Here is a 23,184-nt window from a genome sequence, read left to right as displayed (position 1 = left end):
ATTTGGTCCAGATGCCATCAAGGATTCTAAGGAAGAAAACACTACATATTGGTGGGCACCTGATCTCCCAAATCAGCCCACAACTCAGCTGGAAGCTCAGTCAGCGGCTACACAACAAGAAGATCCGATATCCGAACCGTCACAGGATGTTCAGCCAAGCCGAGTTTCTGAAGAGTCACAGCCCAACGTTCAGAAGAATCCTCAGCCTCGCCGTTCAGGTATTCCGATTCGTAGAAGCTCTCGGACACGCCAAGAAGTCAACCGCTATCAGACCACGAACTTCAGGAAGCGCCATACTAACAAAAAAATGCCATTAAATTAAGGGGAGAGATGTGTTATATATGTTAATTCAAATATACATCTCACCACTCTGTTGAAATTACTCTACTTATCCTCTTAATATCTACGTTATACAACACTAACCCTAGTATACCAAAAATCATTCCTGATCAGCAAAGCAAAATAAAAAAGTCAGTTGTTGTCTCACCCTAAAGCAGAACGCGTCGTTTCTAATATGCACACATACACAACAACCTTCAAGTCGATATAACATAACGTCTCTTCGAAAGGAATTAAACGAACAAAAAAATAATGTTAACCAATTAAAGAATACAAATTTTTCTTGCGAATGGCTTTGTGGCACAGAAATCATGGAAGTGAATTCCCAAATGCTAGTACTGTTCACAATATGGGTTACCATCTACATACTTGTCATCTATTTTATATGGCGCTGCAAATCGAATGCTGCAAGATCGCCCTCGGTAGGATTGGGAATTTCGCAGAGAACTGGTCGCCAGCAAGAATTGATCGAAAGGCGACGCCCGGAAACAGCAGATTCAGGAAGTCCACCTCCATACCCTATAGCAGTACACATGCCCTCACAAAGAAGGGGTATCACGCGCGAAGAAATTCCAGAGGATGAAGTTCCCCCGCCGGCATATACCCAGATCGTACTTTGAACTTCGAATAAAGATGGGAAAATATTGGTTTAAAGTTGCGGTGCGTTTGAAACATTTCTGTCGGCACTTGGATAAATCAATCAAAATTTATGAAAACCATTTTCTTACATTTTTATATTTTATAAATAAATCATGAAGCATTCTACAGTTATTTTTTCATTGCCGCGATGTGCCAATCGCTCATAAAATCTATGACTGTGCTTCAAAAAAAAATCCAGTTGTTGTTGAACAGAAATTATTGAGAAACATAAAAAAGAGTTATCCTAGTGCTAAAATATTTTGCCAGATGGCCGGCGACCTTTTAAAGAAAATAATATTTACGCCATTAAGAATAAGATCAATCATAAGATAATTATAAGAAAACAATAACTATAGGATAGTCAGTGAGACCTTTCAAGTCTATGATGACAGCGTTAAGATGAAAGTAAATTTAAACTTAGTAATATTTACTAATGAATACTTTTAAAAGATAAAATCGTTTTATTTCTTTTAAAATCCATATAGAACCATTTTGAAGAATTTCTTATTATTTATTTATAAGATGTCTTTCTTTTAAAGTCGCCGAATAAATACATCATACATTTATTATTCACGACATATTGTATAATTAGGAAATTAATTGAAATAAAACACAATTGAAAAGTTAATTTAAATCAGCCAAGAAACTATTCCAGTAGATTTAATTGTTTTGATCTTGAGTAGTAGATATTCCAAGTTATAAACAAGACTATATCAATGTATCTTGTTTTGAATATGTGTCTCTCTCTCTCTGACTAAACAGGTTGGGCTCCCTCATTTGCATTTAGTGGCCCCGCAACTATTTTGTATTTTTCAACTCAGTTTGATCGCACCAATAAAGTAAACCACATCGTAACATGCCTCAGGCCAACCTAAAGTTAAGTCTCCATGATCAACAGGTGCTCGATTCCATTTTCAATCCCCTCGAGCTCAGCAGCCTACAGACAAATAACCTAATTCCTGCTGAGTCTGACCTCAAGGATGTGGAGCCGGACACCCAAGCCATCAAAGCTTCCAGGGAACTGGAGCTAAGAGGCATTGCCTTATCCGAAAGTGGGCAGCTTGATGAAGCCCTGGATCTATTTGAACAGTCATTAAATTTGGCCCAGAGGTCTTCGGTGCTAAATAACAGGGCACAAACTTTGCGCCTTGCCAAACGCGATGAGGGTAAGTAAAACAATGCAAAAAAATTTGATTTTACACATTCCCTTGAATTCCCTTTCATAGAGGCCCTTGATGACCTAAACCGAGCCCTGGAGCTGGCCACTGATCAGCAGACCCGCACCAAGTGCCACGCCCACTGTCAGCGAGGGGTCCTCTATCGTAAACTGGATAACTTAGAGGCGGCTCGTGCCGACTTCGAAGCAGCAGCCCAGTTGGGCAGTAAATTCGCCAGGGAACAGGTTATGTAGATACTTATAACCGAATAAATTTCATCTAATACGGTTCTCGTTGCAGCTAGTGGAAATAAATCCCTTTGCCGCTCTGTGCAATCAAATGCTTCGCCAGGCATTCGATCAGCTAAAGTAACATGATATGCTCCAGAATTTTTATGTGATTTTGGGTTACTGGAATATGTATAAATACAAAAATGAGAAAAGTAAACAAATTTTAAACCCCTGCGTTAAACAACAAACTATTGCATTACATAATGTTTAATGTAGGAAACTCCCATTCACGTTCCCCAAAAGAAATGTTTTAAAAATATAGCTAAGAAATTACAAGTAAAGCAAATTTGGTACTATTATTATTAATATTAATACTAAGTGACGTCATAACATTATGCACATGTTTTTTATGCTTAATGGGTATAAAATAATCTTTAAACAATATAAAACTCTTATCAGAAACAATAAAATTGTAGGTCGCTCAGCAAAGCAAAGCAAAGCAAAATTAGTAATTCACAATCTCTCAACTCTAAAGGTTGTAAACTCTTAAAATGCTGAGATCAGTTCGTTTTTTGTTGTGCGCGGCTATTATATGGAACTTGCATGTCCTGGCAGAAAGCAAATATTATATATGTTCATGGGACATATGTAATAAAATACAGGACATTGAACTCGTAAAAAACACTGTTAAAGATGAATTAGAAGAGCTAAAAGTGGATTATTACAAATTAATTGAAAGTTTAAAGGATACCAATAATTCAGAAATCCAACAAGTGAAATTCGAAATGAAAATATTGTCCATAATAATGGTTACCATTTTCCTGGGACTCTTATTTATTATGCGGTGCAACAACTCGAAGGCTGCAAGATCGCCCTCGGTCGGATTGGGAATTTCGCAGACAACTGGTCGCCAGCAAGAATTGATCGAAAGGCGACGCCCGGAAACAGCAGATTCAGGAAGTCCACCTCCATACCCTATAGCAGTACACATGCCCTCACAAAGAAGGGGTATCACGCGCGAAGAAATTCCAGAGGACGAAGTTCCCCCGCCGGCATATACCCAGATCGTACTTTGAACTTCGAATAAAGATGGGAAAATATTGGTTTAAAGTTGCGGTGCGTTTGAAACATTTCTGTCGGCACTTGGATAAATCAATCAAAATTTATGAAAACCATTTTCTTACATTTTTATATTTTATAAATAAATCATGAAGCATTCTACAGTTATTTTTTCATTGCCGCGATGTGCCAATCGCTCATAAAATCTATGACTGTGCTTCAAAAAAAAATCCAGTTGTTGTTGAACAGAAATTATTGAGAAACATAAAAAAGAGTTATCCTAGTGCTAAAATATTTTGCCAGATGGCCGGCGACCTTTTAAAGAAAATAATATTTACGCCATTAAAAATAAGATCAATCATAAGATAATTATAAGAAAACAAGAGAGAACGCTATAGTCGAGTTCCCCGACTATCTGATACCCGTTACTCAGCTAGTGGAAGTGCAAAGGAGAGTCTTTAACACTGACAGTTTTTGGCGGTTTGTGGGCGTAAGAGTGGGCGTGGCAAAAAGTTTTTTGGCAAATAGATAGAAATTTACAAGACTAATACAAAAATGAAAAAATATCAAAACATTTTTCAAAAGTGTGGGCGTAGCAGCTTTGGGCGGTTTGAGGGCGTTAGAGTGGGCGTGGCAAAAAGTTTTTTGGCAAATCGATAGAAATTTACAAGACCAATACAAAAATGAAAAAATATCAAAACATTTTTCAAAAGTGTGGGCGTGGCAGATTTGGGCGGTTTGTGGGCGTTAGAGTGGGCGTGGCAAAAAGTTTTTTTGCAAATCGATAGAAATTTACAAGACTAATACAAAAATGAAAAAATATCAAAACATTTTTCAAAAGTGTGGGCGTGGCAGATTTGGGCGGTTTGTGGGCGTTAGAGTGGGCGTGGCAGCATGAATCAATAAACTTGCGCTGCGTCTATGTCTCTGGAGTCTGTATGCTTAATCTCAACTTTCTAGCTTTTGTAGTTCCTGAGATCACAGCGTTCATACGGACGGACAGACAGACAGACGGACAGACGGACAGACGGACAGACAGACGGACGGACAGACGGACATGGCCAGATCGACTCGGCTATTGATCCTGATCAAGAATATATATACTTTATATGGTCGGAAACGCTTCCTTCTGCCTGTTACATACTTTTCAACGAATCTAGTATACCCTTTTACTCTACGAGTAACGGGTATAACAATAACTATAGGATAGTCAGTGAGACCTTTCAAGTCTATGATGACAGCGTTAAGATGAAAGTAAATTTAAACTTAGTAATATTTACTAATGAATACTTTTAAAAGATAAAATCGTTTTATTTTAAAATCCATATAGAACCATTTTGAAGAATTTCTTATTATTTATTTACAAGATGTCTTTCTTTTAAAGTCGCCGAATAAATACATCATACATTTATTATTCACGACATATTGTATAATTAGGAAATTAATTGAAATAAAACACAATTGAAAAGTTAATTTAAATCAGCCAAGAAACTATTCCAGTAGATTTAATTGTTTTGATCTTGAGTAGTAGATATTCCAAGTTATAAACAAGACTATATCAATGTATCTTGTTTTGAATATGTGTCTCTCTCTCTCTGACTAAACAGGTTGGGCTCCCTCATTTGCATTTAGTGGCCCCGCAACTATTTTGTATTTTTCAACTCAGTTTGATCGCACCAATAAAGTAAACCACATCGTAACATGCCTCAGGCCAACCTAAAGTTAAGTCTCCATGATCAACAGGTGCTCGATTCCATTTTCAATCCCCTCGAGCTCAGCAGCCTACAGACAAATAACCTAATTCCTGCTGAGTCTGACCTCAAGGATGTGGAGCCGGACACCCAAGCCATCAAAGCTTCCAGGGAACTGGAGCTAAGAGGCATTGCCTTATCCGAAAGTGGGCAGCTTGATGAAGCCCTGGATCTATTTGAACAGTCATTAAATTTGGCCCAGAGGTCTTCGGTGCTAAATAACAGGGCACAAACTTTGCGCCTTGCCAAACGCGATGAGGGTAAGTAAAACAATGCAAAAAAAATGTGATTTTACACATTCCCTTGAATTCCCTTTCATAGAGGCCCTTGATGACCTAAACCGAGCCCTGGAGCTGGCCACTGATCAGCAGACCCGCACCAAGTGCCACGCCCACTGTCAGCGAGGGGTCCTCTATCGTAAACTGGATAACTTAGAGGCGGCTCGTGCCGACTTCGAAGCAGCAGCCCAGTTGGGCAGTAAATTCGCCAGGGAACAGGTTATGTAGATACTTATAACCGAATAAATTTCATCTAATACGGTTCTCGTTGCAGCTAGTCGAAATAAATCCCTTTGCCGCTCTGTGCAATCAAATGCTTCGCCAGGCATTCGATCAGCTAAAGTAACATGATATGCTCCAGAATTTTTATGTGATTTTGGGTTACTGGAATATGTATAAATACAAAAATGAGAAAAGTAAACAAATTTTAAACCCCTGCGTTAAACAACAAACTATTGCATTACATAATGTTTAATGTAGGAAACTCCCATTCACGTTCCCCAAAAGAAATGTTTTAAAAATATAGCTAAGAAATTACAAGTAAAGCAAATTTGGTACTATTATTATTAATATTAATACTAAGTGACGTCATAACATTATGCACATGTTTTTTATGCTTAATGGGTATAAAATAATCTTTAAACAATATAAAACTCTTATCAGAAACAATAAAATTGTAGGTCGCTCAGCAAAGCAAAGCAAAGCAAAATTAGTAATTCACAATCTCTCAACTCTAAAGGTTGTAAACTCTTAAAATGCTGAGATCAGTTCGTTTTTTGTTGTGCGCGGCTATTATATGGAACTTGCATGTCCTGGCAGAAAGCAAATATTATATATGTTCATGGAACATATGTAATAAAATACAGGACATTGAACTCGTAAAAAACACTCTTAAAGATGAATTAGAAGAGCTAAAAGTGGATTATTACAAATTAATTGAAAGTTTAAAGGATACCAATAATTCTTGCGATTTGAAATGCGGCACAGAAATCCAACAAGTGAAATTCGAAATGAAAATATTGTCCATAATAATGGTTACCATTTTCCTGGGACACTTATTTATTATGCGGTGCAACAACTCGAAGGCTGCAAGATCGCCCTCGGTCGGATTGGGAATTTCGCAGACAACTGGTCGCCAGCAAGAATTGATCGACGCCCGGAAACAGCAGATTCAGGAAGTCCACCTCCATACCCTATAGCAGTACACATGCCCTCACAAAGAAGGGGTATCACGCGCGAAGAAATTCCAAAGGACGAAGTTCCCCCGCCGGCATATACTTTGAACCTCGAATAAAGATGGGAAAATATGATTTAAAGCATTTCTTACGGCACTTATATAAATCAATCAAAATTTATAAAAACCATTTTCATACATTTTTATATTTTAAAAATAATTCATGAAGCATGCTACAGTTATTTTTTCATTGCCGCGATGTGCCAATCGCTCATAAAATCTATGACTGTGCGTCAAAAAGAAATCCAGTTTTTGTTGAACAGAAATTATTGAGAAATATTTCCAAGAGTCCACTAAATTCCCACATATTTATAAACATAAAAAAATAGTTGGACTAGGGCTAAAGTGTGTCGCCAGATGGCGATCTTTTAAAGAAAATAAGTTAACTATAAGAAAACTACTTAAACATTAATAGATTTTGGATTCGGTACTTAGATCATGTAATAGACAGTAAAAATCTATCTGTGCGTTCTCAACTAGTATTAATGACTTGTCGAATCTAAATCGATGAAATCAATTGATTCGATTTTTTATGGATTTTTAATGTTTGGTTTTCATCTAAGGAGTTTGTACTCTCTCTATTCATGAAATAGATCAGATCCCGTTTTGCCTAAAGCTTCATAGCTTCATATATAATATCGAGCGGCATTTTTCAGTATACTTAATTTTGTAGCTCCCGAAACAATAACCCACGCTCTTCGTTTTTATATTTGTTTTTTTTTTTTTCATCTCCTGTTTTGATCGACTCTTGTGGCCATGAAACGAGCCTCGATGGGCACATCGCGCAACTTTCTCCGCGAGAATCGGATGATGGTGAGCCAGGGGTCTCCAAACTACCAGATGCCCACCGCCGCCTCAAAGGCCAGATGCTGCGGCCCAGTAAGGTTTCTTTTGGCCGCCACCCAGCGTGGCTTGAGTGGCGGAACGGGGGCTAAAGTAGTTCCCAGTCAACGGAAGCTGTCCGAGAAACAGATCCAAACCGAGGACATCAGCGACGAGCGGTTTCTCAGTGCCGCCCTGCTTAAGTGCTCGGATAAGACCCAGCACCACTTGCAGTCCCGTAGCGAGGGCGATGATCCAGCGGACGGCAGGGGTGGACAGTTCCTGGGCGAAAGACAACGGCTGCGACGCACTACGTCCAACTTCGAGCTGGGCAAAATGCCGGAACAACGCGATGATGGCTACCAGCCGGGGCAGTACACATTGCACCGGCCGTTAGCTAACGCGTTCGGCATCTTGCCCGGCGGCTTGAATTACCTGGACAACTGTTTCCCCACCAACCGAAAGCAGGATGTTGAGGCATCTCTCAGTTCACATTCCATCAAGACGAGTTCCCCAAGAGTACGCCAAATGGAGATTCCCGAGGTGGTGGATGTGAACCCGGAGGATGTCCTAAGTGTACACTCACAGGAGTCCTGTGCACAGCTATCAATTGTAGATGAGCAGCGTCAAGAAGCGGAGATCCAATCACCGGAGAATTCTCAGGCGGAGTCACGTGAGGAGTCCCAGCCCATCCTGCTCACCAGTGAGCAGAGAATGCTGCTTTTGGAGAACGCCCGTAGGCGGCAAAACCAATTGATTGCCGAATACAACCGTTTGCCGCTTTCCATGGGCACATTGCGAGTCCGGAACCTCAAGAGACAATTGGAGCAGCAACTGGATGTGGTGGACTACGACCTCAGCAGGCTATCGCTGGCGAATGTGTATTTGAAACAGGAGTCACAATTTGGAACAATCGCTTATCAAAAATTGTCAACAAAAATAAAAGCATAGCTTAAATCAATATTGCTTGGGAAGGATATTACCAGTAGGAGTTTTTCCATCAACGCAATTAAAAAAGTGATAATAATTTAATATTTTAATATTCTTAATATGTCAAGGCATTATTTGTATTTAAATTTCCCTAATTATTAAGCTAAGTATGGTAACTTATAAGAAAAAGTACCGCATTTGGCAAGAGCGTGAGAAGTCAGTTGTTAGCTGTCAAATGCCTGAAATTATTTACCTTGTTACTGATTTATCATAGCAACAAGGTCATTGGTCGACCCTGACATAATTTTTGGTAGAAAGATAAAAATTGGCAACATGTTATTTGGTAAGATATCAACTACAAAAGCAACGATAAGAGTTTCGCAGTCAAGCTCGAAAAATTGGCATAAAAAGGGAACGCCAGAACTCATCTCCATTAATAAAGTGAACCAACTGAATACCACCATGCCACTTCAAGTACCTTGGCTCAGTCTGCTGATCCTGACAGGATTCCTAACTTCAATTGAAGCCGAAGTGTTCCCGCAGTGCGCGAATGCTCCCTTGGATACCTTTGTCATGGCCATCGAGGATTGCGCTTCGTACATCTATTGCAATGGAGACGACTCCTTCCGAGACAGCTGCCCCGAGTCCACCTACTTTGACGATCGCACCCAGGAGTGTGCCTTCGATGATGAGGGTGTGTGCCTAAGGAACTCCGATTCAGTCCTGACCGAGGAGCTGCCCGACAAGCAGGCCACTGGTGAGGAGCAGGATGGGATCGATGGCACCACTCCTGTGCCAACAAATGCCTCTACCGGATCTGCGGATTCTTCCACTTTTCAAGCTGATCCTGCAACACCCCCTTCAGAATCATTTCCTGCAGTGACTACGCCACCTACTACTTCTCCTAAGCCATCCTCTCCGTCTCCAAAGCCTTCCTCACCAGCTCAGGGAAGGCCGCACTGCGACGCATCCGGAGACGGTGACCATCCTCATCCCCAGCGGTGCGAGTACTACTACAGATGCCTCACCGGCTATCTGACCATTGTGAGGTGTCCTTACAAATATGGCTGGGACTTTCCCACAAAGCAATGCAAGCCGATCAGCGAGGCTCAGTGCTTTAGTTATAACTACTAGATTTCTATTTAGAGGTTCATTCATAAGATGCTTAAGTTTTGAAATTGATCAAAAATAAATAAATAATTTTCTATAAACATTTGGTTTTTGTTCTTGTTTTTGTGGTTAGTCAACTAGATATTGCTTAGAGGTATTGTGACATTTAGCTTTTCATTTTACGTAAGGAATAATCCTTGAGTGAAGGGCTTATATACACATTGGGCTATTTACAGCCTCCAAGCTACGTGGCAGCTAACCCAAATCGAGGTGCGCACAGATGACAATAATAAATAAGTATTTGTGGCATTTTAATGAATTGAAAAGTGCATAATGAAGGTGCTGGGTGCCCAATGGCCAACGGCGTCTCCATCTGGCGGTTCCATTTGTATTTGTCAGGCATAATTCACAAATCCAACGCGCAGGTATATGCATTTATTTTCGGCGGGCAATTTTCGAACGGCGGCAACTGCTGTCGCCGCTTCCACATTTTATTGCAAATTAATAATGCACACGATCCCGCAACAGCAGCAACCGCAGTTGCAGCAGCAACCGCAGCAGCAACAAATTCCTCCGCCTGTCGGCCAGTCGTGTCAATTGTGTCTAGAGGCGGAGTGGTCGCAGTTCCTGATTATTATGATGATGATGCTGCCCTCATGATGATTTGCCACTGGCAAATGTTTTGATTAACTAACTGCGGGGCAGCCAATTAATTTTTGGCCAAAAGACTTACACTGATCGCGAGTACAAAACCGCTGAGATTTCTCTTCGCTGCCCCGAGGCGGCCAGCTCATTAATTAAAGAACATGGAATCGGGCGACAAACGGATCTGCCCGACATGCTGAGAGCCAATTTCGAATCCGCTAAACAAATGGCAGCATCAGCAGCAGCAGCAGCAACAACATTTGGGCCAACAGCAACACCAACAGCAGCAACAGCAGCAGCAGCAGCAGTAGCAACAACAGCAACACGAGATAGAGGAAAATTGTCAAGAGATGGACATTCGAAAAATAGAAAATCTCCAACTAAACCGAAAGAATTGAAACATTTTCGGATTTTTTCATTTCAGATGCGAGCAGCAAACGGTTAACAAAGGTGCACGCTTGTCCCGTCGCGAAAAACGCGAAAAGGGAAAATTCGTAATGGACGCGGGGAAAATGAAATGGCATTAGCAAAATATGTGTGAAAAAGCAAATAAATAAAATTAAACAAGAATGTGAAGGATTCCTCTAACGAGAGCCCAGTGAAAACACATAGAACCGAGTGATTAACTTATTCAAGTAAATTGTGTAATGTCGTTGAGAGATCAAAAGGGGATCTTCAATGCGAAAGATAGATAAATAAATGCGTGTCATAAAAAACACTACATAAAACATGAGTTGAGGGGAACATTTTATATGTGAAGATCGAGCATCGCCACAAGCATCCCATTAGCATAAAAGAAGTCGATTCGAGATCCTCGGCCATAAGGGTTAGACATAGTGCTCTATTATTAGACTTCCCCAGGGGCAGATATGCTGGGCCACTGGATTATGCGTGATTCACAGCCACATATAGAGCGCTGATCGTGCGAATTCTATATTGAAATTCAAATACCTCTCGGACAAAAAAAAAGCAGCGTTGACATCAAATTTATGTGCGCCACATTTCATGGAACAAATGAAAGTTGAAAAACAATAACAAAGCCACCGCAGCGAAGGCTTAAGCATGATTTTATTTTGCTATCCACCTCCCTCAGCATTCGCAACGAGGCGTATGAGTGATTATGTGTAAAATATTACGCATCAACGGAATAGCTTCGAAGTGAAGCAAAGCCCAAAGCCAAATCCAAATCGAAATGAAAACGATTGCGAGGTGCTTTGGAATGAATTGCCATGGATGACAAAAGGCAGGCACTTGGACAACAAATCAAAATAGACAGCATGGGGAGAGCGTTTAGCACAGATCTTTATTTTTTGGATGGCTATTTAAAACAACAGCCAGAGGACGGCGCAGGAGAAGGAGAAGGAGGTGGCGAGCTGAAAGGCTGAAAAACTAATTTCGGAAAATCAAGTAAAAACTGAGCGAAATACCAAAGAGTTACGGAAAAGAAGGCTGCCTGACTGTCACGACAACACTTTCTTGTGTGAACGAGCGCCAAAAAGGCCGCGCCGCTCCTCCTCCGACCCTCCATCTCGAGTCCCCAACCCCCAGTCCCCAATCCCCAACCCCCCTGCCCATCCCTCAATCCCATAGCCAGGCATCCATTGTACCACATCAGGCAAGGCAAAGCAAGGCAACCTCCACCATCCATCGTCTCTCAATAGAGAAATGCTTAGATGCGATTCTCAGTCCCATGTGCACACATAATGGAATGAAGAAAATTCCGTCGTCCAACAATTGCACGCTGGGCTAGCGCTAAAGTGCAAAGAAAACCAAAAGACTCGGACTTGTCACTTCGCTGCGGATTTGCATTGGTTTTTTGGGGGGCCTCCAATGGTCGGCGGTGCAGCAGCAGCATTGGCGGCAGCTGCAGCAGCAGCATAGACCGAGAAATCCCCAAAAAAAAAAAATCCCCCACATACCGATATACCCACCCCAGCTTCCTTGGACTAGCTTCTTATAAATAGCCCTCGGACAAAAGTGTGAACCTCCCGCCCGCCCAGTGCATCACATGCTATCCGAACAATGGAAATTGCCAAATTTATAGTGTACCCAGAAACCCACAGCGGCACTGCGATCAGATCGCCCAGGCCAGGCCAGCCAAGGAAAACTTATTTTATTTAAATAAATTTCGTTTAATTGCCAGCAAAGAACACAAATAACACTGGCCGTGTCTGTGCGTCTCTGTGTGTGTCACTTTATTGTAATTCCGATTCGTCAACTGGGCACTCACCGAAACGGCCGAGTAAATCGGCCCGTTGACTTGGTCATCAAAACAGAGGAGCGAGCACTCGACAATACCCGGATACCTTGGAGGAGCAGGCAGCCATCTAAAGATGGATCAGGCTGTCATTAAATCAAATTATGCCGTTTTCCCGGTCCCCAATGACAACCCTCCCCGTAACGCGTAACGGGGCGTATGAGTAATAAGCCAACTGCTATGATATACGTATAATACGTATACGCCTCGTGGTGCAGACGCTCTTCAAGGCGGCCAAGAAGAGCAGACACGAAAAGTGTGTGTGACAAAACGCTCAATAAATAAACAAACCGAAATGCAAACAAACAAATTATGAGAAACGAAAACAAAGATGCCAAGTGGGCTGGGACAAGGCGATTTGAATTTGTTTACCTCTCCGACATCCGACATCTTGCACATTCACTAATTGCATTTAACCCCTCCTCCCGTTGCAGCAGGTCCATGTGATCCAAACCCAGATGAATTATGGAACATGTAAATAGCACTAATGCCAGACAAACGCAGCATCATCATTTTGATCAGCAGCTGCAGCACAATGACAGCCAACAGCAGTTCTGCCTGCGATGGCACAACCATCAGGTGAGATCCTCCAGATCTAAATTAAGTTCTATGACTATGGATATTACCTGATAAGTAAGACCCATTAAAACGGACTGGACATCGTTCAGTGAAGCGAGCAGGCCAACAGCAAAATGTCGCCCCATCTATATATAGGATCCATCTATCCAAACACATCCCCGTGTACGTACAGATTCACACATAGTTTTCCGCATTTTCATATAGTGACAATTTTTGTTTTTCGACCCAAAGGGTGAACTGTGGTGAAAGCGGGGCGGCGGTGAAACTAGCTGTCCAAAATAGCAAAAATGGAAACAGCCAAATGGACAAAGAGCAGTGCGGAGGGGTGTGTTGAGTGTGTGTGTCACATAAATGAACAGATTCGTGCAATTGCCAAAATCCAAAGAATTTCCACAGAGCGTAAATCGAAAAGTTGGAAAGCAGCTGCAGCCAACCCCTGTCCCCAGTTCCACCACAGACAGAGCATCCCGGGGCCCAGGAAATTGTATTTTTATGATCGTGTGACCCACTTATGAGCACTGACTTTCACATACCCATCCCCATTCCCTCTGATCCCTTCCAGACCAGTCTGCTGAGCACCCTGCCCATTCTGCTGGACCAATCCCATCTGACGGATGTTACCATTTCGGCCGAGGGACGCCAGCTGAAGGCCCATCGCGTGGTTCTGAGTGCCTGCAGCAGCTTTTTTATGGACATCTTCCGGGCTCTGGAGGCCAGTAACCACCCAGTCATCATCATACCCGGCGCCAGCTTCGGCGCCATCGTCTCTCTGCTCACCTTCATGTACTCCGGCGAGGTGAATGTCTATGAGGAGCAGATTCCGATGCTGCTCAGCCTGGCCGAGACACTGGGCATCAAGGGACTGGCCGATGTCCAGAACAACAATGTGAGTATACCTCAAGTGCAATATCTAGTTAGATAACTTATCAGTTGTTCTTTAAGCTGATTCTTTAAAATATAAACATTTAAAATAATATAAATATTTAAGTACAATTATATAGAATATAATATGTACATACTTTTTGTTAAAATCATTGTCACTCTTAATTTTTATCTAAAACTTTCTTGATGATTTCATAAATCCAAGCAGCTACCAAAAACGGCGAGAAGTGGAGGTGGCTCCCTCATGGATACGGCGAACGAGAAGTCCTCTGAGTTTGAACGTCCCAGCACCCCCTCTCCCACGCCCACCCCCACCCTCACGCCCTCCCACACGCCCACTCCCAGCCAACCCCTCCCTCTGCCCCAGCTGCCCAGTGCCGCATTGAACACCCCTCTCCTGGCCAACAAACTGGGATCGGTGAGCTCCAGTGGAATGGGCACCACGCCCCTGGAGAATCTCTTCAAGTCGCTGCAGTTCTACCCGAGTCTGCTGCCCCAACCACTCAACTTCTCGCAGACGGCGCTCAACAAGACCACTGAGCTGTTGGCCAAGTACCAGCAGCAGTGCCAGCTCTACCAGAGCGGCATGCAGGAGGATCAGCTGGAGGCGGATTGCTTTGGCTCCAAGAGGCTGAAGGGCGACAGTCCGCCGAAGGAGCTCAGGCGACTGGAGAAGAGCCTTGCAAAGAATCCCAAATTCTCATCGACGACCAACAGCAGCAGCAGCAAGTCGCCGCAGGAGTGCTCCATACCAAATCCCATTGTGGCCACTTCGCCAGTAACTCTCGCTCCACCGACCATGGCCCACTTTTCGCCCCAGTTGCCGGTGGTCAAGTGCTCCTCGGCCAGTTACCCCAGCGCCCTCGGCCAAGGTCAACTCTACAGTAGCAAGCCACCACTCTACAGTGCAGCAGTCACGCCAACGGCCGCCCAGCAGGCGGCACAAATGCACCACCACCCACAACCAGGACCATCGCCCTACATCTCGGCCGAGGATCATGCCAAGCTGCAGCTCCACATCGAGCAGTACCAGCGGGAAGCGGCAGCAGCAGCAGCGGCAGCGGCAGCGGCCGCCGGCGGAATGGCGCTGGTCAGCGCCAAGTCGGAGCCCAATCTGCTCTCGCTGAGCGCCGACCGCGACAAGTCGCTGGCCACCGCACCCATCAAGCCGCCGTCCAACTCGAAGCTCTATGCCACCTGTTTCATCTGCCACAAGCAGCTGAGCAACCAATACAACCTGCGCGTCCACCTCGAAACCCATCAGAATGTGCGGTAAGTGGACTAGTTCTTATTGCTTATAAAACAATGGGAGTCACCTTTAGAACGTCAAGTAAGCTTTTTTCTTTATAACTTTTTTATAACATCAGGTATGCCTGCAATGTCTGCTCCCATGTGTCCCGCAGCAAGGATGCCCTGCGCAAGCACGTTAGCTACCGACATCCTGGGGCGCCATCGCCATGTGAAAACGAGGCTCGCCGGAAGAGGGTCTCAAAGCTGGCAGCGACCTCGGTGCCCACTTCTACACCCATGTCCATGACCGCCAGTCACACGGTAACCAGTGGCGATGTGGGTCCAGCTCCAGCGACCACAATTGGATGTTCGGGTCAGGAGGCAAGGAATCCGTACCTCTTCCTGCCCAATCAATTTCAGATGGCGGCTGCTGCAGCAGCCGTAGCAGTGGCCGAATCCTCGCCAGCTTCTGGCCAGCCATCGCTGGACTTGGCCCATGAGGCGCCACCTGGCATTAAAAGTGAGCGGGAGCCTCCGGCGGCGAGCAATGGAGAGGCGACAGGTGTGGAGACGTCGGCGACGACAACCATCTGAGGATAATGTTTTTGAATATTTTTGATTTGTTCAATTCACCACACAAACACGCACACAGACACCAGGAGTACGCCCACCCAAGCACATGCATATTGTTGGGCACTAATGAGTGAGTGGAAGAAAGGACTGACGCCTGACCTCAACTGCAATACCGATCAAAAGTAGAGGAATCTGCTTCAATTTTAAAGTATATTCTAAGGTTTTAGGAAAAAATTGAATCAGCAAGCCTAAATGAAACTCAATTCATTTTAAAACCACTTGCGAAACCATCTTAAATGTAAGCTTTGCTTTTTGAAACAAAAAAGGGTTTCTACATCTACCCCAATCGAGTCCACTAAGTTTGATCGGATTTTTTGACTATGTCAGAGGGTCCAGCTTCCACCAACCACCCATGAAGTGCCCAACAGGAATATGCCAACTTTTAGTCCCACCGAAACCAACGTCTTAGACCCGGCTGTGATAATTAGCGCAATTCGTTTTTCGTCTTCTGCACACGAGCGCCTTTCTAGCTATCTTAATTTATGTACTTACGTTTAGCACAATTTACGTTTATTTTTTTTTCTGAAACTTTAGCAACCTCCGAGGCTCTCAAACTGCAAGTTACAAACACAATCCTTTCGCTTTCACGCTCTCTCACAAGCACACGTCCACACACATTCTAGTAATCTAAGCCAAGTTTTTATAAATATTGTAATTATACACCTGAACACGCACACACACTTGCACACAAAAAGACAGGGTGAAGACCTACCAAAACCAAAAAACACAATTTTCAACGGAATAAATGTTTAAGAAGCCAATGAAACTGTGCGTGTTTAGCTGATTCCCGATCGCAATCAAGTGGAGAAAGAAAACGGCGAGCTATGCAAAAACTAGTATATTTCATTTCATAATACAATAATTTATGTACGCTGGCGTACTTTACATATCTTTGTGTTTCCTTTCGTAGTTCGTAGTTGCAGTAGTATAAAAACTTGTTTGAAAAACACAGACGCAAATGATAGTGGGGCAAAATAGTTGGATATCCATGATATGATGATTAGCAAACACTTTTGGCTTAAAATTAAAGACATGACATGAGGTGTGCGGGGGGCGGGGTAGAAGACATAAATAGCTAAATGTAAACTGTTGCACTTAAATGAAATGAAGCCAGGGCGCTGCTGGCTGCTCTCCCTGGATAAGTATTAAAATATGCTTCACGGCTGGGGCATTTAGATGCTTTCCACGTGCCACACCTTGGTGTTGCAATCCTGTCCGGTGGAGATCACAGTGTTATTATCCAGCCAGACTAGCCGAGTGATTTGCGACTGCGGATGGGCATCTGGAGTGCATAGAAAGCATAGGTAAGACATCGAAAATTAGACTAATTATCTTTCTTAAATACTTACTCTTGATAATAGTATGTTTGGCCGGGTTGGCCAGGGACCAGATAATGATAGAAGTGTCCAACGATCCACTAGCCACCAGCAGCGAGTTGGGCGACCAGGCCACCGTATTTACGCGAGCACTGTGGAAGCCCCACTCCTTGTTGTGTGCGGGCTATAAAAATACATTCAATTAGTAATGGAATGAAAATAGACATTCATGTTTCGTTAATACCTTGTACTCCTCCACTGAGTAGAGCACCACCTTGCGATGGGCATCGCAAGCCACCAGATACTTCAAGTCCGGGGAGTACGAAACATCCGTGACAGCTCCCAAGTGATCCAGTTCCACCTTGGGCTCCAATACTCCGCCCTTCAGGGTGTAGATGTGCAACTTTTGGTCATCACCTCCCACAGCCACCTCTAAGGTGTCCGCATTAACGGCAATCGAGCTGGCCTCGTACTTGATGGGCAGCGAGAAGATCTTCTTCTGGTCCTGCACAAGAGTCAACTCCTTGATGCAGGCGATTGCAATAATGTTCTCGTTACGCAAAATAGCCAAGCCACGAGGCTGGCAGTTAAGCTTGACCACATAGTCCGTGTAGGAGTTGCCTTCCACGCTGAACTGGCGAAGGCTGTCGTCGATGCCACAGGTATAGACAAAGTCACCCCAGGCGGCAATGCCGTTGATCTGGTTTCCGTGTCCAGTGCCCGTGATGCGATCGTTGGTGCCGCTGCCTGAATTCCAGTTGGTCACCACGCCATCGTGGCTGCCCGTGTAGATGGTGCTGCGGTCATCGCTCAGTCCCAGCACGGTGATGGGCTTGTTGTGGCCCTTCACCACACGCAGCGGCTTTGAGGGATCCGCCACATTGAGGTAGGTGATCACGCCCGAGAGCGAGACGGTGATCAGGTTATCTCCTTGCCACAGGCAGGACACCTGCTGGTCGTCCACAGTGGTGCCCATCACAAACTCGCTAACCAGCTCGCGCGACTCCACTGTCCAAAGACGACAGGTCTTGTCGCCAGAGCAGGTCAGCAGTTGGGTGCTGTCTGGTTTCCAGGCCAATGCGTAAACGCCGCCCTTGTGGGCAGGAGAGCCAAATTCACCCACCAATTCAGAGCTGGTGCCATCGTACAGGAAGACTTTGCCATCAAATCCGGCCGAGGCGAAGAACTTGCCATCGGGCGAATAGCGAACAGCCTGGACGAAGCGGGAGTGATCCTGCTTGGTCATCTTGAACTTGAACGGGGGTCCTTCGAACACGGCGATAGTATTGTCTTCGCTGCCTGTAATAACAAGTGTGGGTGTAAGTTTATAGCACTTCGGGACTTATGGCACTTATGTTAACTCACCCGTAACAATGCGGAATGGCCTGGCTGGCCGGAAGTCCGCCGAGTTGATTGACTTGGACTGGCCGCTGATCTCGCCCACAGAGGTGCCGGTTTCAGACATAAAGACATGGCCGAAACGCTCGCGTCCCTCGCCGACAGCCACAATGCGCTGGTTGTCTGGCGACCAGCTAATGTCCTTGATTGGTCCTGCAATGGGCTGGAACTCATTCTTAAGCAGGTGCTCTTTGTTGACTGTGTCCCAAATGCGAATCTTGCCGGAGGCGTCTGGTGAAAGAAGTAGAAAGGCAAATAAATAACATTGCTCGAATCGAAACCGCAGATAAGATAAAGAAACCGCTCCAAATAGGGAAATGCTAATCATTGGCCATGGCGTGACTCATGGTGGTCACGATTTTTATGCTCTGTTGCCCCAAGCCGGGTGCTCCAAGTGTGAAATTGCTGGGCGAGACTTACCGCCAGATGCAATGTAGAATCCGCTGGGCGAGTACTTGGCCACGTTCACTGCACACGAGTGCTCCGTGTATACATCGGCGATGGCTGGATTCTATGGTGCAGAAGAAAGGGAAAAGCATACATACATATTTTAGAGACACTTTTAGCAAATTACAACAAATTAATGGTAAATGGTTTTGGGATCCTTAATATATGTGTTCTTTGAATTTGTTATCTGTGTTGCCTTTATTTACTTATCTTTCTCAAAATACGTTATTGTGGATTATCAAATGTGGGACAAAAGACAAAGATACGGGAATATTTTGAATTTGTACAGATTCAATAGGCAATCACATAGCTGCTATGCAGAATCACTTTGACCAGATGAAAACATCATAATGATGATGCGTAGGCGGCAAACAAGAAACTCATCTGTGTGCCAGTCTGTGTGGTATGGGTATGGGTGATTTTGCCGGTTGGCCTGTGGAATGAGAATCTGTGTTTTGCGCCTTATGTACGTAAATATGTATGTACATATATATATAAATAAATATAGAACAGCTGCCCGAAAGCCAGAAAGCACACACAAACTGGCAACCGAAACTGCAGCCTGTCCAAAAATAAAACACCATTTGGATGAAAATGCCATGGATTTATGGCAGGAGCGGAGCAGCAGGCTGCAGCGTATATCAGCTTACCTCGATGTTCCGGATGATCACAGAGTTTCCATTGGTGTACAGGAAGTTCTTGCCCTTGGGATCGGCACCCAATACGATGGGTTGGCCGCGTTGGGTGCGCGGCAGAGTTGCGTAGATGTTTTCTGCAATTAAGCCATTATTTCGATTAGAAATGCGCGACTGCGACTGCGAGTAAGATAAGACCGGCGAAATTGGAGTGGGTGAAAATTAGGGTGCGGCTTCGTTTTTGGGGAGCGAACGGGGAATGGGGTCGCTCCAACTGCTCTTCCCCCGCCCCCTCAACTGCTTACAAAGGTCTTTCATATGCAGCAATGCCCATTTATGGGCATAATCACGGCGCTTCCGGCGATTGCTTTCTGCTTTTACCGTTTTTCGCCTGTTGACTCATCCCCTTCTCGACGAGTCACATTCGCATTCGGATCGGATTCATGACTGCGGTTTATGTCTGTGGGATTCCAACTCACTGTTTTCGTACGCCGGTGGTTGGGGTTGAGCCATTGTGGTGATTTCTCGGTGTTCCTGAAGCGTTTACTTATTAGTGCGAAATTCCGCGGATAAATGAAAACACCAAACTCAAGTTTGCCGACTTATAGTGGTGGACAAAGATCGATGTTGGCTCTTCGTCGTCATCGATGTTTTATTGCCAGGGTTACATCGCTTACCCATCTCTAACTGCGAATTGAACTAGATGAAGAATTTTTTTTTTTATACTGTTAACATTCCATTACAAATGTTGTGTTCTGTGTGTTACAATAAAAGTATCTGTATTAGAGAAACCAAACGTACGATTTTATTTTATAACATTTTAATTCTTGAGGTTCTTAAACAAACAAAAATATCGAAAGTTCGATAAATGGCGCCAAATAAATTAATCGTTATCTATAGTGCCCCACCTCTACCATTGTTTATGTTTTTCATATTTCGCAAGAATGATGCAAAGATTTCCTACGCAGGCGACCGTGGAGAACCCACGTTATGGACAGCTGATCATAGGACCTCCTGGTTCTGGGAAAACCACATATTGCGCCGAGGCGCTTAAGTTCTATCGCGAACTGGGCCGTCAGGTGGGCGTGGTGAACCTGGATCCAGCCAACGAAAACATGTCCTACGAACCGGTGCTCAGTGTGATGGAGCTAATCACTGTGGAGGATTGCATGGAGCACCTGAAGCTGGGACCAAATGGAGCTCTGATGCACTGCGCCGAGTATCTGGCCGATCATCTAGAGGATTGGCTGTTGCCGGCACTGCGCAAACTGGGCGCCACCCACAACTACTTTCTGTTTGACTGTCCCGGGCAGATTGAGCTATATACCCATCACACCGCCATGGCCCGGGTTTTCGAGCGCTTGGAGCGTGAAAGATATAGCCTGGTCACCGTTAACCTAATAGATTCGCACTACTGCTCGGAGCCCGCCAAATTCATTGCCACTTTGCTGATGGCTTTGAACACCATGTTGCGGATGAGTCTACCCCACGTAAATGTGCTTTCCAAGGCCGATCTGCTAAAGAAACACGAGACCAAGTTGCACTTCAATGTGGACTTTTATACGGACGTCCTGGACCTCAAGTATCTGCTGGACAAACTGGACGACGATCCCGCCATGCGCAAGTACCACAAACTGAATGCAGCCATCTGCTCCATGGTGGAGGACTACGCCCTCGTCTCATTCCAACTGCTGGACGTCTTTAGCACGGACAGCATGCTCCGCTTGCGCAATCACATTGACAAGGCTAATGGATACGTCTACAAGGCGGGCGAGGAGCAGACGGTCAACTCACTACTAGCCTGCGCCGTGGGTGCGGAATCTGAGGCCGCTCGCATGGAGCATGATGTCCGGCCCTATATGGAATAAAAGCACTTGGAGTAACTATGAATAGCCTGTGATAAGACTGCCTGCAAAGGAAAACATGCGTTTGATAAATATAAATAAGCAGCCAAGTGCTATATATGTAGCTCTAGATTTTAGCATTCATATAACTTATTAAAAGGTTTGCTAAATTCTGAAATCAGTTGTTTGTCAGCCACATATTTTAAAAACATTAAAATTTGCAAGCAGAATCTTCACATGAGGATCGAACATACAGAACGTAATAGGAGACCTCTACTTTTAAACTTGGTAAGATTGAAACCAACACTAGAGGTCGCTGCCAACGTTGAAAATTATGTAAGATGTATGTAAGGTTTTACAGAATAAAGTGACTTTACAGGTCTGAATTAAGAATTTTTAGATTAAAGGGAAAGAAAAAAAAAAAAAAAATTGTTTGTATAGTTTTTTTTTTCTTTGTTGATTTTTTCAAAAATATTGTTATGGTGAATATTGTATGTATATAAATGACGATTTTTAAATATTATTTTCTAATCCAATAACAATTAATTATCAATAAACAATTAGTTAGCAACTGACCTAAAATATTATAATAGCAATATATACAAATCAACAACTAATTTTATATGACCAGGTATATATTTTCAGATCTAGCAGATCTCATCCAATATTCTTATGTTTTTCAGTAAATTAGTTAGACTTTTATCACCAGTGAATATAACTCCTTCAGCGTCCTTTTAAGCATACAAAAACAAAAAAAAAGTTCAGCTTGAGTTCAGCTGGAAAAGGATCTGCATCTGAACCCTATACTTTGATTTACCTAAAAGCAAAGTCCTCGTTAACATAAATAAAAATTAATTAAGTCCGAGGCGCGTTGTTTTGCGAGATAAGAGCTGGAACGACCGGTGAACATCTCGTGGCAAGCTGCAAATTGTGGCACGTGCACCGCAAAACGGGATCGCTATAGACTCCTATACCACGTCCACGTCCAGGTCGTGAGCACTCGGGGGCTCCGACTTGCAGGCACGGGCAGACGAGTCGGGATATAAAAAAACACCAGGAGTCGCCTACTTTTAAGCTGACTTATGGGTACCCTTTTGTTCATAGCCTGTATTTGATTAAATGAAAAGTTGTTGATCGAGAACTACACAAGTTATCCGCATTACTCTTGGACTTAAATGCAAGTGTGAGCTTTTAGAGGATCTCAGTTATAGATTTTTAAATCAGTAGTAATAAGTTTAATAAGTTAAAATGAACGATTTTGAAGATTAAAAATCGTTTTAGATCTCTTAAACATTCAAAGAATGTTTTTTAAGGACAAGTCATGAAAGATAAATTGGGATAATATAAAGATATTCAAAATGATCCGATGCATAGACCCTCTGTTTTAGCTGGTGGCTTCTCTTTGCAGGGCATAGGAAAACAGCGGCAAAAACGAAAACAGTTATTAAATGCAGCAGGCTCTTGTCAGATTGCAGCAGGCTGGCTGCCAATTCCCCAGTCCCCAATCCCGATTGCCCATCCCCAATCCCCTAGAGCCTCAATCCCCTTGACCGCAAGCCAAATTAAAATAAACGAAAGTGGTTTCGTCCCAGGACGAAGCGAGTGGGGCTCGGATTCGTTTTGGCTTTGCGATTTGTGTAAAGCAACGGGCTGCGGTTTCTTGTTTTTCTGTTTTTTTTTTTTGGTTTTTTGGCACACGCTCTGCAGGATAATTCGTCGCGTTCTCAAAAGCCGTAAGTGCGATCCCCTGCGATGTAAGCGCGTCAGGC

General features: G+C 43.8%; 7 protein-coding genes across 10 annotated transcripts; 6 read left to right on the top strand and 1 right to left on the bottom strand.

Annotated features, from left to right (window-relative positions):
* The first annotated feature begins 1,787 nt into the window (after window positions 1-1,787).
* LOC120448410 (tetratricopeptide repeat protein 36 homolog) lies at window positions 1,788-3,586 on the top strand. The gene is made up of 3 exons (XM_039630406.2): window positions 1,788-2,144; window positions 2,205-2,380; window positions 2,436-3,586. The coding sequence occupies exons 1-3, from the start codon at window positions 1,835-1,837 to the stop codon at window positions 2,505-2,507; spliced, it is 558 nt and encodes a 185-aa protein (XP_039486340.1). The 5' UTR covers window positions 1,788-1,834; the 3' UTR covers window positions 2,508-3,586.
* A 1,493-nt stretch (window positions 3,587-5,079) lies between these two features.
* LOC120448411 (tetratricopeptide repeat protein 36 homolog) lies at window positions 5,080-6,162 on the top strand. The gene is made up of 3 exons (XM_039630407.1): window positions 5,080-5,435; window positions 5,497-5,672; window positions 5,728-6,162. The coding sequence occupies exons 1-3, from the start codon at window positions 5,126-5,128 to the stop codon at window positions 5,797-5,799; spliced, it is 558 nt and encodes a 185-aa protein (XP_039486341.1). The 5' UTR covers window positions 5,080-5,125; the 3' UTR covers window positions 5,800-6,162.
* Window positions 6,163-7,333: 1,171 nt separating this feature from the next.
* LOC120448407 lies at window positions 7,334-8,470 on the top strand. The gene has a single exon (XM_039630404.2). It carries the CDS (start codon window positions 7,444-7,446, stop codon window positions 8,458-8,460), a length of 1,017 nt encoding a protein of 338 aa, XP_039486338.1. The 5' UTR covers window positions 7,334-7,443; the 3' UTR covers window positions 8,461-8,470.
* A 43-nt stretch (window positions 8,471-8,513) lies between these two features.
* Window positions 8,514-9,573, top strand: LOC120448408. The gene has a single exon (XM_039630405.1). The coding sequence runs from the start codon at window positions 8,773-8,775 to the stop codon at window positions 9,571-9,573; it is 801 nt and encodes a 266-aa protein (XP_039486339.1). The 5' UTR covers window positions 8,514-8,772.
* Window positions 9,574-10,165: 592 nt separating this feature from the next.
* LOC120448204 (protein bric-a-brac 2) lies at window positions 10,166-16,541 on the top strand. 4 transcript variants are annotated; one of them, XM_039630072.2, is made up of 5 exons: window positions 10,166-10,644; window positions 12,889-13,030; window positions 13,593-13,916; window positions 14,118-15,184; window positions 15,280-16,541. In XM_039630072.2, the coding sequence occupies exons 2-5, from the start codon at window positions 12,917-12,919 to the stop codon at window positions 15,734-15,736; spliced, it is 1,962 nt and encodes a 653-aa protein (XP_039486006.1). In that variant the 5' UTR covers window positions 10,166-10,644; window positions 12,889-12,916; the 3' UTR covers window positions 15,737-16,541. The 4 variants fall into 4 exon arrangements, with proteins under 4 accessions (XP_039486006.1, XP_039486007.1, XP_039486008.1 ...); XM_039630073.2 differs by having other exon boundaries at window positions 12,886-13,030; XM_039630074.2 differs by lacking the exon at window positions 10,166-10,644 and adding an exon at window positions 10,692-10,829 and having other exon boundaries at window positions 12,886-13,030.
* A 57-nt stretch (window positions 16,542-16,598) lies between these two features.
* Window positions 16,599-20,208, bottom strand: LOC120448205 (actin-interacting protein 1). Its single transcript, XM_039630076.1, has 7 exons — window positions 20,051-20,208; window positions 19,587-19,708; window positions 18,910-19,000; window positions 18,457-18,720; window positions 17,336-18,390; window positions 17,125-17,275; window positions 16,599-17,057 (listed from the first exon to the last, which is right to left on the bottom strand). Exons 1-7 carry the CDS (start codon window positions 20,082-20,084, stop codon window positions 16,948-16,950), a joined length of 1,827 nt encoding a protein of 608 aa, XP_039486010.1. The 5' UTR covers window positions 20,085-20,208; the 3' UTR covers window positions 16,599-16,947.
* Window positions 20,209-20,487: 279 nt separating this feature from the next.
* LOC120449925 (GPN-loop GTPase 2) lies at window positions 20,488-21,801 on the top strand. The gene has a single exon (XM_039632618.2). It carries the CDS (start codon window positions 20,516-20,518, stop codon window positions 21,437-21,439), a length of 924 nt encoding a protein of 307 aa, XP_039488552.1. The 5' UTR covers window positions 20,488-20,515; the 3' UTR covers window positions 21,440-21,801.
* The last annotated feature ends 1,383 nt before the right edge of the window (window positions 21,802-23,184 follow it).

This window comes from Drosophila santomea, chromosome 3L (genome assembly GCF_016746245.2).
Source record: "Drosophila santomea strain STO CAGO 1482 chromosome 3L, Prin_Dsan_1.1, whole genome shotgun sequence".
In the NCBI taxonomy this organism is placed as follows: Eukaryota; Metazoa; Arthropoda; class Insecta; order Diptera; family Drosophilidae; genus Drosophila; species Drosophila santomea.
This window is presented reverse-complemented; position numbering and strand designations above follow the sequence as displayed.

What these genes read in the sequence shown, in the direction of transcription:
- LOC120448410 (XM_039630406.2), top strand. Translation starts at nt 1,835, where the DNA reads ATGCCTCAGGCCAACCTAAAGTTAAGTCTCCATGATCAACAGGTGCTC. An exon ending in CCTTGCCAAACGCGATGAGG is followed by an intron (nt 2,145 to 2,204) that starts GTAAGTAAAACA and finishes TCCCTTTCATAG; the next exon opens with AGGCCCTTGATGACCTAAAC. An exon ending in GTAAATTCGCCAGGGAACAG is followed by an intron (nt 2,381 to 2,435) that starts GTTATGTAGATA and finishes TTCTCGTTGCAG; the next exon opens with CTAGTGGAAATAAATCCCTT.
- LOC120448411 (XM_039630407.1), top strand. Translation starts at nt 5,126, where the DNA reads ATGCCTCAGGCCAACCTAAAGTTAAGTCTCCATGATCAACAGGTGCTC. An exon ending in CCTTGCCAAACGCGATGAGG is followed by an intron (nt 5,436 to 5,496) that starts GTAAGTAAAACA and finishes TCCCTTTCATAG; the next exon opens with AGGCCCTTGATGACCTAAAC. An exon ending in GTAAATTCGCCAGGGAACAG is followed by an intron (nt 5,673 to 5,727) that starts GTTATGTAGATA and finishes TTCTCGTTGCAG; the next exon opens with CTAGTCGAAATAAATCCCTT.
- LOC120448407 (XM_039630404.2), top strand. Translation starts at nt 7,444, where the DNA reads ATGAAACGAGCCTCGATGGGCACATCGCGCAACTTTCTCCGCGAGAAT.
- LOC120448408 (XM_039630405.1), top strand. Translation starts at nt 8,773, where the DNA reads ATGTTATTTGGTAAGATATCAACTACAAAAGCAACGATAAGAGTTTCG.
- LOC120448204 (XM_039630072.2), top strand. Translation starts at nt 12,917, where the DNA reads ATGGAACATGTAAATAGCACTAATGCCAGACAAACGCAGCATCATCAT. An exon ending in TGCGATGGCACAACCATCAG is followed by an intron (nt 13,031 to 13,592) that starts GTGAGATCCTCC and finishes GATCCCTTCCAG; the next exon opens with ACCAGTCTGCTGAGCACCCT. An exon ending in GAAACCCATCAGAATGTGCG is followed by an intron (nt 15,185 to 15,279) that starts GTAAGTGGACTA and finishes TTATAACATCAG; the next exon opens with GTATGCCTGCAATGTCTGCT.
- LOC120448205 (XM_039630076.1), bottom strand. Translation starts at nt 20,084, where the DNA reads ATGGCTCAACCCCAACCACCGGCGTACGAAAACA. An exon ending in ACTCAGTGGAGGAGTACAAG is followed by an intron (nt 17,276 to 17,335) that starts GTATTAACGAAA and finishes GTATTTTTATAG; the next exon opens with CCCGCACACAACAAGGAGTG. An exon ending in CAAACATACTATTATCAAGA is followed by an intron (nt 17,058 to 17,124) that starts GTAAGTATTTAA and finishes TATGCACTCCAG; the next exon opens with ATGCCCATCCGCAGTCGCAA.
- LOC120449925 (XM_039632618.2), top strand. Translation starts at nt 20,516, where the DNA reads ATGATGCAAAGATTTCCTACGCAGGCGACCGTGGAGAACCCACGTTAT.